This window comes from Oncorhynchus tshawytscha, linkage group LG16 (assembly GCF_018296145.1).
Source record: "Oncorhynchus tshawytscha isolate Ot180627B linkage group LG16, Otsh_v2.0, whole genome shotgun sequence".
Lineage (NCBI taxonomy): Eukaryota > Metazoa > Chordata > Actinopteri > Salmoniformes > Salmonidae > Oncorhynchus > Oncorhynchus tshawytscha.
Window position 1 is genome coordinate 82924529 of NC_056444.1, and position 17680 is coordinate 82942208.

General features: G+C 42.0%; 1 protein-coding gene across 1 annotated transcript in view; it reads right to left on the reverse strand.

The window, feature by feature from the left end:
• The window catches only part of ubr4 (ubiquitin protein ligase E3 component n-recognin 4), a 147533-nt gene extending 130127 nt beyond the window's left edge, over positions 1-17406 (reverse strand). The window contains 5 exon segments of the mRNA XM_042299791.1: positions 237-376; positions 10073-10202; positions 12773-12876; positions 13348-13445; positions 17248-17406. Of these exon segments, the coding sequence (XP_042155725.1) occupies positions 237-376; positions 10073-10202; positions 12773-12876; positions 13348-13445; positions 17248-17372 (597 nt within the window). The 5' untranslated portion in view covers positions 17373-17406.
• Positions 17407-17680: the final 274 nt, after the last annotated feature.

A 17680-nucleotide genomic window follows, 5' to 3' on the forward strand; every position in this document is an offset into this window, starting at 1 on the left:
GTCCCCATTCCTCCCCACCGCACAGTCCCCATTCCTCCCCACCGCACAGTCCCTATTCCTCTCCTCCCGATCCCCACAGTCCCCATTCCCCACAGTCCCTATTCCTCTCCTCCCGATCCCCACAGTCCCTATTCCTCTCCTCCCGATCCCCACAGTCCCCATTCCCCACAGTCCCCATTCCACTCCTCCCGTTCCCTACTGCACAGTCCCTATTCCGCTAATCCCGTTACACTGACCTGTGTGCGTCCTGAGGGAGAGGCCAGCACGGTGAGGTCAGGGTTGAACACGGAGGTCAGCTGATTGAAGAAGTTCATCTGTACTTCCTTGTGTCGTAGCTCAGGGTTCACTGGAGACAGCACCTCCTTCTGGTCCTCCACTGAGAGGAGGAGGAGACACAGGGCAGAGTGAGACCGACTGGTACTGACAATATAGAAACCATAGACAAACACATGCAGCTCAGGAGAGGGAATCTCCTGCTGGGAGAGACACAGAACACACAGGCATGATCATACAAAGACAGAAAAGATTGAGACAGACTAACAGAAACGAAACAAGACATTAGTGTCCCAAGGTAGACCGAAACTGCTAGCCTGCACTGGGAGTCTGGCCTGCACCATGCCTGCTCCACTGGGAGTCTGGCCTGCACCATGCCTGCTCCACTGCTAGCCTGCACTGGGAGTCTGGCCTACACCATGTCTGCTCCACTGGGAGTCTGGGCTGCTTCATGTTAGCTCCACTAACTCACTGCTAGCCTGGGCTGTATCATGTTAGCTCCACTAACTCACTGCTAGCCTGGGAGTCTGGGCTGCATCATGTTAGCTCCACTAACTCACTGCTAGCCTGGGCTGTATCATGTTAGCTCCACTAACTCACTGCTAGCCTGGGAGTCTAGACTGCATCATGTTAGCTCCACTAACTCACTGCTAGCCTGGGAGTCTAGACTGCATCATGTTAGCTCCACTAACTCACTGCTAGCCTGGGAGTCTGGGCTGCTTCATGTTAGCTCCACTAACTCACTGCTAGCCTGGGCTGCTTCATGTTAGCTCCACTAACTCACTGCTAGCCTGGGAGTCTGGGCTGCATCATGTTAGCTCCACTAACTCACTGCTAGCCTGGGAGTCTGGGCTGCATCATGTTAGCTCCACTAACTCACTGCTAGCCTGGGCTGCATCATGTTAGCTCCACTAACTCACTGCTAGCCTGTACTGAGAGTCTGGGCTGTATCATGTTAGCTCACCACTCATGATGCACAGAAGTAACACAATTGAATAATGCAACACGGCATGAAGAAATATTGAAACTTAATTACTGTTCGCAAAACAAGGTCCATACAGACAAAAAGATACAGGTTTGGAGGTCTACAGTGCCTTCAGAAAGTATGCACACCGCTTTACATGTTCCACATTTTGTTGTGTTACAGCCTGAATTTAAAAGGAGTTAAATGTATATTTTGTGTCACTGGCCTACACACAATACCCCATAACGTCAGTGGAATTATATTTTAGAATTTTGTTTACAAATGAATTATAAATAAGTATTCAACCCCTTTGTTATGTTAAGCCTAAATAAGTTCAGGAGTAAAAATGTGCTTAACAAGTCACATCAGTTAGATGGACTCACTGTGTGCAATAGTTTACCTCATCTCATCTCTGTACTCCACACACATACAGATAATTGCAAGGTCCCTCAGTCGAGCAGTGAATTTCAAGCACAGATTCAACCACAAAGACCAGGGACGTTTTTCAGTGCCTCGTAAAGAAGGGCACCTACTAGTAGACATTGAATATCCCGTTGAGCATGGTGAAGTTATTAATTACACTTTGGATGGTGTACCAATACACCCAGTCACTACAAAGATAGAGACGTCCTTCCTAACTCAGTTACCGGAGAGGAAGGAAACCACTCAGGGATTTCACCATGAGGCCAATGGTGACTTTAAAACAGTTACAGAATTGAGTGGCTGTGATAGGAGAAAACTGAGGATGGATCAACATTGTAATTTCCCATAATACGAACCTAATTGACTAAGTTAAAAGAAGGAAACCTGTACAGAATACAAAATATTCCAACACATACGTAGGCCCTAAAGTAAAACTGCAAAACATTTGGCGAAGAAATGTATATCCGGAATACAAAGAGTTATGTTTGGGGCAAATCCAACACAACATCACTGAGTACAACTTCATATTTTCAAGAATGGTTGTGGCTGAATCATGTTATGGGTATGCTTCTCATCGGCAGGAACCAGGGAGGTTTTCTTTATTATAAAAAGGAACGTAATAAAGGCCTTCCGAGTGGGGCAGCGGTCTAAGACATCGTAGGGGTTAAGGCATCACTACAGACCCGGGTTTGTTTTCAGGCTGTGTCAAAACCAGCTGTGAGCAGGAGTCTAATTCCCTCTCTCTCTTCTCTCGGAGGACCTGAGCCCTAGGACCATGCCTCAGGACTACCTGGCCTAATGACTCCTTGCTGTCCCCGGTCCACCTGGTCGTGCTGCTGCTCCAGTTTCAAATGTTCTGCCTGTGGCTATGGAACCCTGACCTGTTCACCGGACATGCTGTTTTCGACTCTCTCTACCGCACCTGCAGTCTCTAACTCTGAATGATCGGCTATGAAAAGCCAACTGACATTTACTCAGTTGACTGCTGACCTGTTGCACCCTCTACAACCACTGTGATATTATTATTATTTGACCATGCTGGTCATCTATGAACGTTTGAACATCTTGGCCATGTTCTGTTATAATCTCCACCCGGCACAGCCAGAAGAGGACTGGCCACCCCTCAGAGCCCGGTTCCTCTCTAGGTGTCTTCCTAGGTTCTGGCCTTTCTAGGGAGTTTTTCCTAGCCATCGTGCTTCTACACCTGCATTGCTTGCTGTTTGGGGTTTTAGGCTGGGTTTTGGTACAGCACTTGTGACATCAGCTGATGTAAAAAGGGCTTTTTAAATACATTTGATTGATTGATTGATTGACTTCACTTTCAATAAATGTGCAAACATTTTTTTTAACATGTTTTCACTGTCATTATGGGGTATTGTGTGTAGATGGGTGAGAACAAATATATATTTAATCCATTATGAATTCAGCCTTTAAAAACAATGTGGAATAAGTGAAGGGTTTTGGATACTGAAGGCACTAACTTTCTATGCTTACTGCTGAAACTAAACATCAATTCACTACCCTACTACTTTGTTTGTGATATGCAAACCATAACACAAAAAAAATATTCGGTTTCAAAGACGATTGCCACTCAAAACTTCTCTCCCTCAGCCAAAGATGTATTGCCTCAGCGAAGTGAGGGGTCCGACAGGCCTCACAGCTCTTGGCTCATTAAAGGACTTCATTACTGGTTCGAGACAGGGCACACTTATAAAAAATAAGCTACTTCTAATGCAAATGTTATTGATCAGTACGATAAAATAAGTACCACACGGAAGAGAAGCAGATTGCCGTCTGTAGCCCCGTGAAATCAGCCGAAAACAAGCTCAATAACTCTCCGCATTCACACACACACACACACTTATTGAATATGCATTCACCTGTATCATAAATATTTTCTTAAAATGTACGCAGTTTATCAAGAGATTAAACCATTCAAATATATTATTAACATTAAGTTATGTAGTTAGATGTTTTTACTAAAGTCAAATTGATTGTAAAATATTGGTTCATTAAAAAGCATACAAGGCTGTCTCTGGAAAAAAAAAAGTAAAATGTTTAAAATGTAATGATATTTTGAACGCAAATGATGCCCAACGATTAGACAGAGCAGGAGCTGAGTTTCTGGATCGAGTGACATTCTGTGACTGACTAATATTCCTTTTTTTACTGTGGTATTGTTTTGGTATCGAGACACTAAACATGGTACCGTTGACACCACTAGAGGACAACAGGTCTACACAGACAGGGAAAAACACCGTCAAGCACACACACAGATACACAACCCTGTCTCTGGGCAGGGACCAATGACCATCCATGAGGGAATGTGAAAGGCCTAAATCCCTACTGACAGAAGCAGGGGAACAAAGCTCCCTTTCTGCCAGCCCAGCACTAGTCAAATAACACTGATCCGTAGACTGACGATGAGATGCTGTCTAGACCAATAGGCTAGAGTATGGGATAGCATCCAATTGAAGTAAAATAGAATATCTTCTAATATATAGGGCCCTATAAAAAGTATTTCCTACTTTTTCAGGCTGCCATAGAAAAATTATAATAATCAGGTAATTGCTTAAAAAAAAAAAAACTTTAAAATCACACATTTTTTAAATCGGAAAACAATTTGATGTTGCAAGTCCACAACACAATGCTTAAACCGAATGAGGAGATCACTTTCAAGGTCTTGGGGAGGAGAAAAAAATTAAAATAATAATTGAAGAAATGTCGATTTTTGGGTGTTGTTAACCTTTAATACAAGTGTGCCCTTTAGCACTCATGTGATGGCAGAGTTTGCTTAACAAAATGGCCACAGGATTTATGCAAATAATCAGGGGACCATTCTGCCAGGTAGGCATAGGTAGTGAAAGGGGCAGTGCAGTAAAAAATGTGATTTCCTTTAAATATATTTCCACACCAGGAGGTCAAAATATCTCCATTTTCACATTTTCAGTGTTGCCTTTTTTGTGTAAAAAAAAAAAAAAAACTAATAAAATACATTTAAAAATATATAAATATAAAAAGAAAAACAGGGAATTTCAGCCTGTTCAGGCAGGATGGAACTTTCGACCCACATCATGATGTCACAATGTGATCTGATTACAATAGACCAATGACTGTTCATCCGGATAAGGGGATGGGTTCGAGACCATCCAAAATCAGCCAATCAGAGCTGTGTATGAACATATGTTAATTTGTTTCTTAACGCCCCACACGATCAGACTGAGCGACGGTGATTTTTAAAAACCGTGCGCACCGCACACACAGACGGGGCCATTCCTGTGCCATTTCAGAAAGCTGCATTTTGTTGATGTCTTGTGATTAACTTGGGAAAATTAATGCATTTTCTAACAAGTTCAATACATTTTAGAAAATTGTTGAATTCTGTTTTAAAAATGTCTGGATTATACAATACCGTCTAGGCTCTCCGCAACACAGATTTATAGGGTCCTAAATACACAGGTTCATAGACTGATAAGAGCTAGACCACAAGCGCATGGGATTAGTTTCCTACTATTCAACAATAGCTAGGTTTTCATCCAATTGAAGACAGATTTTCATGAGAATATTCTAAAATTAAAAAAAAGGCATTTTTCACAATTGTTGCAGATCAAAATTAGTGCATGGTGACTTGGTGCACACGAAAGCTTACGTTTTCATGTACCCAAATAGAAAATGTGATTTTAAACTTATCATTCCACATATTTCAAATTTAACCCCCCCCCCCAAAAAATAATATGGCACCATGTCAAACGAACAAATGATCTGTTGGCATTTATATAATTTTAACAGAAATTTCCCGGCTAAAAACAGTGGATGAAAACGTGGTTAGAGACAGGAAACTAAACTGAGCAGCAATCAGTTATTTCATCCCCATGCTGTCAATCAGAAACTAGTCTGCCTAAGCAGTCAGCTTGCCAACCACACAACGTTAACAATGTTTCAGCATCGTTCTGGGATTTACCCAGACAAAAACGCCTTGATAAACTGGCAATTGTTTTTAGGCAATGTTGCTGGCAACAGAATAGGGTATGAGACACTGGAGCCAATGCTGAGCAAATGGAAAATGGTACATTTTATATGAAGCATATTGTTTTTAATACTTAAAACTCAATATTCCCATTTATTTACGAATCTCCTATAGCTTGTTGCTGCCTGTTTACTGCCACATCCTGTACAGAAATGTATCATCTAACCAAGAGGTCTCGCAGCTATCCTGGGCATCCACTTAACCTACTACTAGTCAAGTCAATGGCAACGCAGATATAAAGGATGACTAGATTCAGAAAACATTTAACTTCATAAATCTAAGCTAGGAAGAATAAATGGCATTCATCCAGCGAACATTAAAAAAAAATCAATCTAAAACAAAAAAAACTCAAAATGTAAAAGCTACATGACTAGCTAGCGAATTAGCCTATTTGTCCCATTGAACTAAGCATGACCTTACATCTGTGGATATTTTTGGCAGTTACACTGAACACAGTTTGTATTAACGTATCATGATATAATATTGTAGTGGAGGAACATATGAGAAGTGAATGGCCGACATCTCACACCAACATGGGAGTTGATTTTCAGAGCATCTAGAATCGGCTTCCTATTTCGCAAATAAAGCCTCCTTCACTCACGCTGCCAAACATACCCTCGTAAAACTGACCATCATACCGATCCTTGACTTTGGCGATGTCATTTACAAAATAGCCTCCAACACTCTACTCAGCAAACTGGATGTAGTCTTTTTATTTATTTTTTCACCTTTATTTAACCATGTAGGCAAGTTGAGAACAATTCTCATTTACAACTGCGACCTGGCCAAGATAAAGCAAAGCAGTTCGACACACACAACACAGAGTTACACATGGAGTAAAACAAACATACAGTCAACAATACAGTAGAAACAAGTCTATATACAATGTGAGCAAATGAGGTGAGATAAGGGAGGTAAAGGCAACAAGAGGCCATGGTGGCAAAGTAAATACAATATAGCAAGTAAAACACTGGAATGGTAGATTTGCAATGGAAGAATGTGCAAAGTAGAAATAAAAATAATGGGGTGCAAAGGAGCAAAATAAATAAATAAATTAAATACAGTTGGGAAAGAGGTAGTTGTTTGGACTAAATTATAGGTGGGCTATGTACAGGTGCAGTAATCTGTGAGCTGCTCTGACAGTTGGTGCTTAAAGCTAGTGAGGGAGATGAGTGTTTCCAGTTTCAGAGATTTTTGTAGTTCGTTCCAGTCATTGGCAGCAGAGAACTGGAAGGAGAGGCGGCCAAAGAAAGAATTGGTTTTGGGGGTGACTAGAGAGATCTACCTGCTGGAGCGTGTGCTACAGGTGGGAGATGCTATGGTGACCAGCGAGCTGAGATAAGGGGGGACTTTACCTAGCAGGGTCTTGTAGATGACATGGAGCCAGTGGGTTTGGTGAAGAGTATGAAGCGAGGGCCAGCCAACGAGAGTCTATCACAGTGCCATCCGTTTTGTCACCAAAGGCCCATATACCACCCACCACTACGACTTGTATGCTCTCATTGGCTGGCCCTCACTACATATTCGTCACCAAACCCACTGGCCCCAGGTCATTTATAAGTCTTTGCTAGGTAAAGCCCTGGCTTATCTCAGCTCACTGGTCACCATAGCAACTCCCATCCATAGCACACACTCCAGCAGGTATATTTCACTGGTCACCATAGCAACTCCCATCCATAGCACACACTCCAGCAGGTATATTTCACTGGTCACCATAGCAACTCCCATCCATAGCACACACTCCAGCAGGTATATTTCACTGGTGATCCCCCAAAGCCAACACTTCCGTTGGCCGCCTTTCCTTCCAGTTCTCTGCTGCCAGTGACTGGAACGAATAGCAAAAAAAAAAATTTAATAAAAAATTTTTTTTTTAAATCACTGAAGCTGGAGACTAAAATCTCCCTCTCTAACTTTAGGTAGCAGCTGTCAGAGCAGCTTACAGATCACTGCACCTGTACATAGCCCATCTGTAAATAGCCCACCCAACTACCTCATCCCCATATTGTTATTTATCCTCTTGCTCTTTTGCACCTCAGTATCTCTACTTGCACATCATCATCTGCACATCTATCACTCCAGTGTTTAATTGCTAAATTGTAATTACTTCGCCACTAGGCCCTATGTATTGCCTTACCTCCCTACATTTGCACACACTGTATATAGACTTTTCTCTTGTGTTATTGACTGTACCTTTGTTTATTCCATGTGTAACTCTGTGTTGTTGTTTCTGTCTCACTGCTTTGCTTTATCTTGGCCAGGTCGCAGATGTAAATGAGAACTTGTTCTCAAGATGTTAAAAATGTTCTCAAGAACTAAAGGTGTTCTCAACTGGCCTACCAGGTTCAAATAAAGGTGTTCTCAACTGGCCTACCAGGTTCAAATAAAGGTGTTCTCAACTGGCCTACCAGGTTCAAATAAAGGTGTTCTCAACTGGCCTACCTGGTTAAATAAAGGTGTTCTCAACTGGCCTACCTGGTTAAATAAAGGTGTTCTCAACTGGCCTACCTGGTTAAATAAAGGTGTTCTCAACTGGCCTACCAGGTTAAATAAAGGTGTTCTCAACTGGCCTACCAGGTTCAAATAAAGGTGTTCTCAACTGGCCTACCTGGTTAAATAAAGGTGTTCTCAACTGGCCTACCTGGTTAAATAAAGGTGTTCTCAACTGGCCTACCTGGTTAAATAAAGTTGTTCTCAACTGGCCTACCTGGTTAAATAAAGGTGTTCACAACTGGCCTACCTGGTTAAATAAAGGTGTTCTCAACTGGCCTACCTGGTTAAATAAAGGTGTTCTCAACTGGCCTACCTGGTTAAATTAAGGTGAACATAAAAAATAAAAAAAAGTTATGTTTTCCTAAATATTTTGGAACAGCAGTCGAGGGGGAGGGGGCAAGATCAGATAGGACCATTCCAGCCAATGAAAGAGCAGATACACTCACGTGAACAACAGGCACAACTCCAAAATATAAAAATAAAACTCTCAAAGTTGCCAGGATGTCACGTGTCCTATTTATCAGTACACTGGTAACAAGCACAGCGAAACTTCTACACGGTCAAGTAAGCCACACGTCGCAAATGAACCAGTCCAAATTCAACACTGACTTCCATACAAAATCTCCTTGCCTGGAGAGAGAGAGGGAAAAAAAACACACCACCTACTTGGGAAAACAGATTTTGGTCCCAGTTTCCCCTCTTGTTTCACCTCTTCCTCTCTGGTGTCTCACACATTTCAGTTCATTACTATAGCTCCCACCTTGGGCTAATGAGTGTCATTTAGTATGCCTTATCTCTATGGCAAGATGCATCACTCACCCAAGATTAATAAAAAATTAAAAAATACAAATCAGGCCAGTGCTGTCTTAGATGACTAACGCATGTGACTAACGTATGAACGGACCCCCCCCCCAAATTCATCATGGGGAACAACTAAGCAACAAGTAGACTAGTAGCACCATAGCAGTCTACTGCCTAGACTAGTCGCAGTCTACTGCCTAGACTAGTCGCAGTCTACTGCCTAGACTAGTCGCAGTCTACTGCCTAGACTAGTCGCAGTCTACTGCCTAGACTAGTCGCAGTCTACTGCCTAGACTAGTCGCAGTCTACTGCCTAGACTAGTCGCAGTCTACTGCCTAGACTAGTCGCAGTCTACTGCCTAGACTAGTAGACTAGTCTACTGACGACAGTCTACTGCCTAGACTAGTAGCGTCAGTCTACTGCCTACTGAGACTAGTCGCTGTCTACTGACTAGTCTAGCTGTCTACTGACTAGACTAGTAGCACCATAGTCTGACTAGACCTAGACCATAGCTGTCTACTGACAGTAGTAGCACATAGCTGTCTACTGACTAGACTAGTAGCACCATAGCTGTCTACTGACTAGACGACTAGTCTCGCACCATAGCTGTCTACTCTACTGACTAGCTGTCTACTGACTAGACTAGTAGCACCATAGCTGTCTACTGACTAGTAGTAGCACCATAGCTGTCTACTGCCTAGACTAGTCGCACCATAGCTGTCTACTGCCTAGACTAGTCGCACCATAGCTGTCTACTGACTAGACTAGTCGCACCATAGCTGTCTACTGACTAGACTAGTAGCACCATAGCTGTCTACTGACTAGACTAGTAGCACCATAGCTGTCTACTGACTAGACTAGTAGCACCATAGCTGTCGAAACCCTGTTGAATAGACTAGTAGCACCATAGCTGTCTAATGACTAATACTAATGGAGCCATTGGTTTGTTTACAAACTTTGTTACCCTAACAAATATAAAGGCTATATTTGACATACTCCAACAACATAGAATGATCTGACACATACATACTGAGTCTACATTTAACAACGTCGATACAGTGAGATAGTATCTCAGCAAAAAGCAGAGGACTCACCGTCGGAGAGTGTCTTGACGGTTTGGGGAAGTTTGGCCGACTTCATCATGGCTGTGAAGGTGATGATCTCAGTTCTGTCCAGGCGGCTGCAGCCGGTACACAACCCCTTTATTAAGAGGATCAGGTGTTTCTGAAGAGAAGAGGGGGGGAGAAAATGAAATGTCTTCTTGGGATGTCACCAGGACAAAATAAGAATATCAAGATTTTGGCAGAGGAATTAGGTGAGTTTCAATTATTTACATAGCCTTCATAGAGCATTCACAACTGTTGACTTTCTCCATACATTTTAAAATGTGTTAGATAGTGGGATTAAAATAGATGTTTTTATGTTTTTACGATCTATACAGAATAATCTAAAATGTCAAAGTGGAAGAAATGTCCATTTGAGTTTGTACCCGAGACAGGATTGTTCCGAGGCACAGATCTGGGGAAGGGTACCAAAAAATGTCTGCAGTATTGAGGGTCCCCAAGAACACAGTGGCCTCCATCATTCTTAAATAGAAGAATTTTGGAACCACCAAGACCCTTCCTAGAGCTAGCCGCTTGGCCAAACCGAGCAATCGGGGGAGAAGGGCCTTGGTCAGGGAGGTGACCGAGAACCCAATGGTCACTCTAACAGAGCTCCAGAGTTCCTCTGTGGAGATGGGAGAACCTTCCAGAAGGACAACCATCTCTGCAGTACTCCACCAATCAGGCATTTATAGTAGAGTGGCCAGACGGATGCCACTCCTCTGTAAAAGGAACATGACAGCCTGCTTGGAGTTTGTCAAAAGGCACCTAAAGGACTCTCAGGCCATGAGAAACAAGATTATCTTGTCTAATGAAACCAAGATTGAACTCTTTGGTTTGAATGCCAAGCGTCACATCTGGAGCAAACCTGGCACCATCCCTACGGTGAAGCATGGTGGTGGCAGCATCATGTCTGGAGGAAACCTGGCACCATCCCTACGGTGAAGCATGGTGGTGGCAGCATCATGTCTGGAGGAAACCTGGCACCATCCCTACGGTGAAGCATGGTGGTGGCAGCATCATGCTGTGGAGATGTTTTGCAGCGGCAGAGACTGGGAGACGAGTCAGGAACAAGGGAAATGTGAACGGAGCAAAGTACAAAGAGATCCTAGATGAAAACCTGCTCCAGAGCGCTCAGGACAAAGACCCTAATCACACAGCCAAGACAATGTAGGAGTGGCCTCAGCACAAGTCTCTGAATGACCTTGAGTGGCCCAGCCAGAGCCAAGACTTGAACCCGATCGAACATCTCTGGAGAGACCTGAAAATAACCCTAGTGGTTAGAGTGTTGGACTAGTAACCGGAAGGTTGCAAGTTCAAATCCCCGAGCTGACAAGGGACAAATGTGTCGTTCTGTAAAATAAAAATAAATAACTGTGCATCGACGCTCCCCAACCAACCTGACAGAGCTTGAGAGGATCTGCAGAGAAGAATGGGTGAAACTCCCCAAATACAGGTGTGCCAAGCTTGTAGCGTCATACCCAAGAAGACTCGAGTCTGTAATCGCTGCCAAAGGTGCTTCAACAAAGTACTGAGTAAAGGGTCTGAATATTTATGTCAAGCGAGTATACAGTGTTTCCATCTGCAAACATTTCTAAAAACCTGCTTTCACTTTGTCGTTATGTGGTAGCACGTAGATTGATGAGGGGAAAAATAATTTCATCTTATTTTAGAATAAGTCTGTAACGTAACAAAATATGTTGAAAAAGGGGTCTGAATACTTTCCGAACTGTATACATTTATTGTTTTAGAAACACTACAAAGCATGCTCAGCCGTTATTGTGTTTTAATGGTTAAATTTCAAACAAAAATATTGTCAAATAAAATTCTGAGTCCAGAATAATAATAATATTATATCTAATTGACATAGTTGCTGTTGGACCAAAAAGTACATTTTAGGCCCTGGTATTGATCCACCATCCAAAGTGTAATTAATAACTTCACCATGCTCAAAGGGATATTCAATGTCTGCTTTAAAAAAAAAAAAATTTTTTAAATCTACCAATAGGTGCCCTTCTTTGCGAGGCATTGGAAAACCTCCCTGGTCTTTGTGGTTGAATCTGTGTTTGAAATTCACTGCTTCGACTGAGGGACCTTACAGAGGTGAGGTGTACAGAAATGAGGTAGTCACTCAACCATCATGTTAAAACACTATTATTGCACACAGAGTGAGTCCATGCAACTTATTATGTGACTTTATAAGCACATTTTTACTCCTGAACTTTTTTTTTAGGCCATAACAAAAAGGGGTTGAATATTTAATTGGACTGGAGACATACTCAGCTTTAAATGTATGAATTTGTAAACATGTCAAAAACCCTAAATTACCCTTTGACATTATGGGTTATCGTATGTAGATCAGTGACACAATCTCAATTTAATTCATTTTAAATTCAGGCTGTAACAAAACATGGAAAAAGTCAAGGGGCGTGAATATTTTGAAGGCACTGAATGGAGGAATTACAGATTAAAACCAGGAAAATGTACATCCCTGCTGCCTGTCTGTAGAAAAACACACTGGATAAAATACACAGGGCAGGTTTAGATAAACGCAATGCAGGACGGAGAGCCTGCCTGACCCCAGATCTATTCGCGCGGTCTTCGCTAAACTCTGGTGTGACAATGACTATAAAACAGCACAAACAGATCTGGGATCAGGCTTGAGGGACAACGAGGATGTACTTCTCTCACCTGTGAGACTGCGCATGCTTCGTCAGGGTTCTCCAGCCGCAGCAATGAGAACTCAATCAATACTTTACAGGCTGCTGCTACTGACAGCAACTGGTTTCTGGGGACTAGAGGTAGAGAGAACAGAGGCAGAAGGAATGAGCTGCCTCATGATCAAATGGACAAAAACCCCTCTGCACTAAAGATTAGTATATAATTGTAATGTACATTTATATATTTTACCTTTATTTAACCAGGTAGGCTAGTTGAGAACAAGTTCTCATTTTCAATAGGAAATAAGACTACTGTAACTAGGCAAAGAGAAGCAGAGAGAGACAACATGCATGTGTGGCCTTCTAATTACTCATTTGCAAATACAATTATTATATATATATATTTTATTTTTTTACCATTTATTTAGCTATAAACAAGCCTGCAAACAGAATTAGGCTACTGTATCCGTGTTACTATCAAACATTTTTTCCCCCTCTACTCACAAAAAAAATAAAAGACATTTACAAAGTAGTAGTTGTGAAAAAAAAAAGGGAGATATTGAGGAAGTAGTTAAAACGGGTAGTTATTGGGTCGTTGGAACATACTTTGTCCACAGACTGTGGTGATGTAATGAGCGGAGAGTGCCACGAAGGACGAGTAGAATGGCTCATACTGTTTATCATGGTGTAGGATCTCAGATTCACTGCAATGACATGGGAAATTGAAGAGGGAGGGGGTCATTTACAAAATACAAGGAACTACAGTTCAAGACAAGTAGAGATATCCACACACACACACACACACACACACACACACACACACACACATATATGTATATATATATGCTATGTCATGAACAAATACAGAACACAATAATAGGTCAGCCAATGTGTATCCTTAAAAACAGAAGGAAAACTCCTCCCCCAAATGTATTCATTACCATTTAGAATAATGATTTGTTTTTGTTTTTAAATAGGCATTATCATTCAAATTATTACATCGTAAAATATGTCTGAATAATGTGGGCATTATTGCCTGACTAAATAGACAGTATGTTCCTGACAGAAACACACTAATGAAGTCTGTCCGTGTAGCTTATCAGTCTCTCCATCTGAGAGGTTGAAGAGTTGAATTATAGTATCATGTTTTAAAATTGAGGAAATAAATAAAAAAGGAACGCTTTATGTGGAAAACCAAGTTGAAGCCAACAACTAAATATGGTCTTGCTCATAATCAATTGTTTAACATAACTTCAATTACTTTTCAAGTACCAAAAAGCCTAGAGAAAAATATCTGATTTTCAAGATAGGCTATTCCATGATGACTGAATTGCCTATAGCAAATATTCAACCAAGACTTTATTATTATTTTTTTAAATAGCTGGGTTGCATACCCATTCTTGCCTTAGCATTTACTGGTTGATATAACTTGGATAAGTAGTAGTGGCAGGCAAGATGTTCCATCTTCAGTAAACTGCTCCAAGCAACAACCAGCTGTTTGAGAGCTGCAAACTCTCTGCCCGACAGATTATCTATAGGCTGCTCGTGTGATACATTTTTTTTTAAATCGACATAACGAATAAACAGCTTCAGGAATCTTTTTTACACAAATCAATTATATAGTCTAGATGAAAAATAGCATTATTACAATAAAAAACATTTTCACTGGGACAATGATGACGGGGATGATCGACTGGCCTGGAGAGCTTCCAAAACCTCCCCAAGACAGCAGGCGACCCTGCATGTCAAGCCCTGAGAATGTATTTTTCTAGGACAGTACATGTTGTGGTTTAGAGTCCTGGGGGGGACCACCAACCAAAGGTCAAACTTATTCACAGATCTGTTTGTATTTTTTTGTTGTTGCTGGAGTAGGATTTTTTTATAGCTTCAAATTTTGTTCAAAAGTATCGTGTCGTGGACTGTGTCAGTCCATGCATCCAGAGATGTGTATGAAATTGAGTGGTTATATTTCTCCAGACCCTTAGCAGAGTTGAAGTGGCAGAGCTGCTGTTGTACATACACAACATGACAAAAGTATGTGGACACCTGCTCGTCCAACATCTCATTCCAAAATCATGGGTATTAATATGGAGTTGGTCACCCCCTTTTGCTTTTTGCTGCAATAACAGCCTCCACTCTTCTGGGAAGGCTTTCCACTAGATGTTGGAACATTGCTGCTATAACAGTCTCCACTCTTCTGGGAAGGCTTTCCACTAGATGTTGGAACATTGCTGCTATAACAGCCTCCTCTCTTCTGGGAAGGCTTTCCACTAGATGTTGGAACATTGCTGAAGGCTTTGGGCAGGCTTTCCACTAGATGTTGGAACATTGCTGCTATAACAGCCTCCACTCTTCTGGGCAGGCTTTCCACTAGATGTTGGAACATTGCTGCTATAACAGCCTCCACTCTTCTGGGCAGGCTTTCCACTAGATGTTGGAACATTGCTGCTATAACAGCCTCCACTCTTCTGGGCAGGCTTTCCACTAGATGTTGGAACATTGCTGCTATAACAGCCTCCACTCTTCTGGGAAGGCTTTCCACTAGATGGAACATTGCTGCAGGGGATTTGCTTCCATTCAGCCACAAGAGCATCAGTGAGGTCGGGCACTGATGGTGGGTGATTTAGGTCTGGCTCTCAGTCGACTTTCCAATTCATCCAAAAGGTGTTCGATGGGGTTGAGGTCAGCGCTCTGTGCTGGCCAGTCAAGTTCTTCCACAGCAATCAACAAACCATTTCTGTATGGACCTCGCTTTGTGCACGGGGGCATTGTCATGCTGAAACAAGAAAGGGCCTTGCCCAAATTGTTGCCACAAAGTTGGAAGCACAGAATCATCTAGATTGTCATTGTATGTTATAGCATTAAGATTTCCCTACACTGGAACTAAAGGGCCTAGACCGAACCATGGAAAACAGCCCCAGACCATTATACCTCCACCAAACTTTACAGTTGGCACTATGCATTCGGGCAGGTAGCGTTCTCCTGGCATCCGCCAAACCCGGGTTCGTCTGTTGGACTGCCAGACGGTGAAGACGTTATTCAATGGCGGCGGCCATGGAAACCCATTTCATGAAGCTGCCGACTAAAAGTTATTGTGCTGAAGTTGCTCCCAGAGGCTGTTTGGCGCTCGGTGCGAGGTCATGCGATTTTTTTTACTCACTGGAGGCGGGACCTTTCTGTGAGCTTGCGTTGTTGCTTCTAGACATTTCCACTTCACAATAACAGCACACACAATTGACCTGGGAAGCTCTAGCAGGGCAGAAATTTGACTGACTCACTTGGTGGAAAAATGGCATCTTATGTCGTGCCAAGTTTAAAGTCACTGAGCTCTTCAGTAAGGCCGTTCTACTGCCAATGTTTGTCTATGGAGATTGTATGGCCGTGTTCTCGATTTCATACACCTGCCAGCAAAGTACATCTGATTCAACTCACCAAAGACTTGATGATTAGTTGAATCAGTTCGGCTAGTGTTGGGCTAGAACAAATATGTGCAACAGCAGCCCCACCACTTCAGCTCAGGGAGTTGGCCGGAGAAATAATACTCAAATTCAGACATCCTGAAATGATTACACTAATTTGAAGCTATAAAAACATCGTCCTCAAATGACAACAAAGCATACAACCTTGCTAGGCCTATCATTATTTGGGTTATAATACGGTCGAGATAGCTTACAAATGCCTTAGTTTAGTGGCACTATAATTCTTCAAAAATCAATGGGTAATCAATGACTGAAACGACCGTTAATTGAACGGCAGGAAATGTCCCAGATTGTGTAATTTATCTGTTGAAAGCCCGTTGTGCTAACGTTACCCAACTCGAACCGATCGGGGAGAGCAAAGTCAAATGTTGATCTTGAATACTTAGCTAACGTTAGCTAACTTACTTAACTAGCTAGCCCCACATCAAATTACATTTGAAACGATCACGTCAACAGCTGTCCACTCGTGATGTTGACATAAATATAACTATCATCTAAAATATTCAAGAACAACAAAATGGCATCAGCAACATAAACAAATTTACCCTCAAGTTTTTAAAAAAGAACCACAGGCTAAGCTTTCGTTTTCGATTCTTCTGAGGCTAGAAATGCTGGCTAGCTCGTTAGCTGTGGCTAACTAAAGCCTCAATTGAACAAGCTAGCTAAGTGACAATATTCGGGCTTTAAAACGGGTTGTAATTGTCATGCAAAATATGCCAAAATGCGCTTCAGAATTTATGGTTTTACAATAATGTTTTACTTCAACGTAAGCTGCAGTATATAAATGTCAGGGATGTTTTACCTAGCTAGCTAACATTGCTAGCACGTAACGCTACGCACCCTATTCGGCCTGATGATGAAGCAGATTCCTTCTGGGCATAGCTACTGTAGCTAACAAGCTATGCTAACACCTATGCAATCCAGCTGAGTGAAGAAGCTAACCAAGTTAGCATGCTAGCTAGCTGTTATATACACCTCTTTCTTGTCAACGGAGCACTTGCAATTCGCAAACAGGCACGATGTTTACCTGTTTATTATAGATCCTATAAGCTGAGGTAGCTCTTTCGTTTCAAAAGCTGTGTACGAAGCTGATAAAAGCGGCCGTACATCAGCAGCCCAGTCCGGTTCTCCATCTCCTCCACTCGACGCCATCTTGAGATTCCGTACTAGACAACCGAGCGATTCTTTTTCCAACAACCTCCCTTGAAAGGAAACGAGGTCGTCACTAGTTATCACAGCCACAAAGTGTGGCCCGCCTATTTCTTCAATTTCTCTTATCAAATTTTGATTTTTAAACCATACCCCTAACCTAAAACCTTACGACACTACAAACCTTATGCCTAACTCTTAACCTTAAATTTAAACCAAAAAAAAGACAAATAGTTGTTTTCATTCATTTTTACTATATATATTATATTATATTACTATATTCAAATTTGACTTTGTGGCAACTAGTGGAA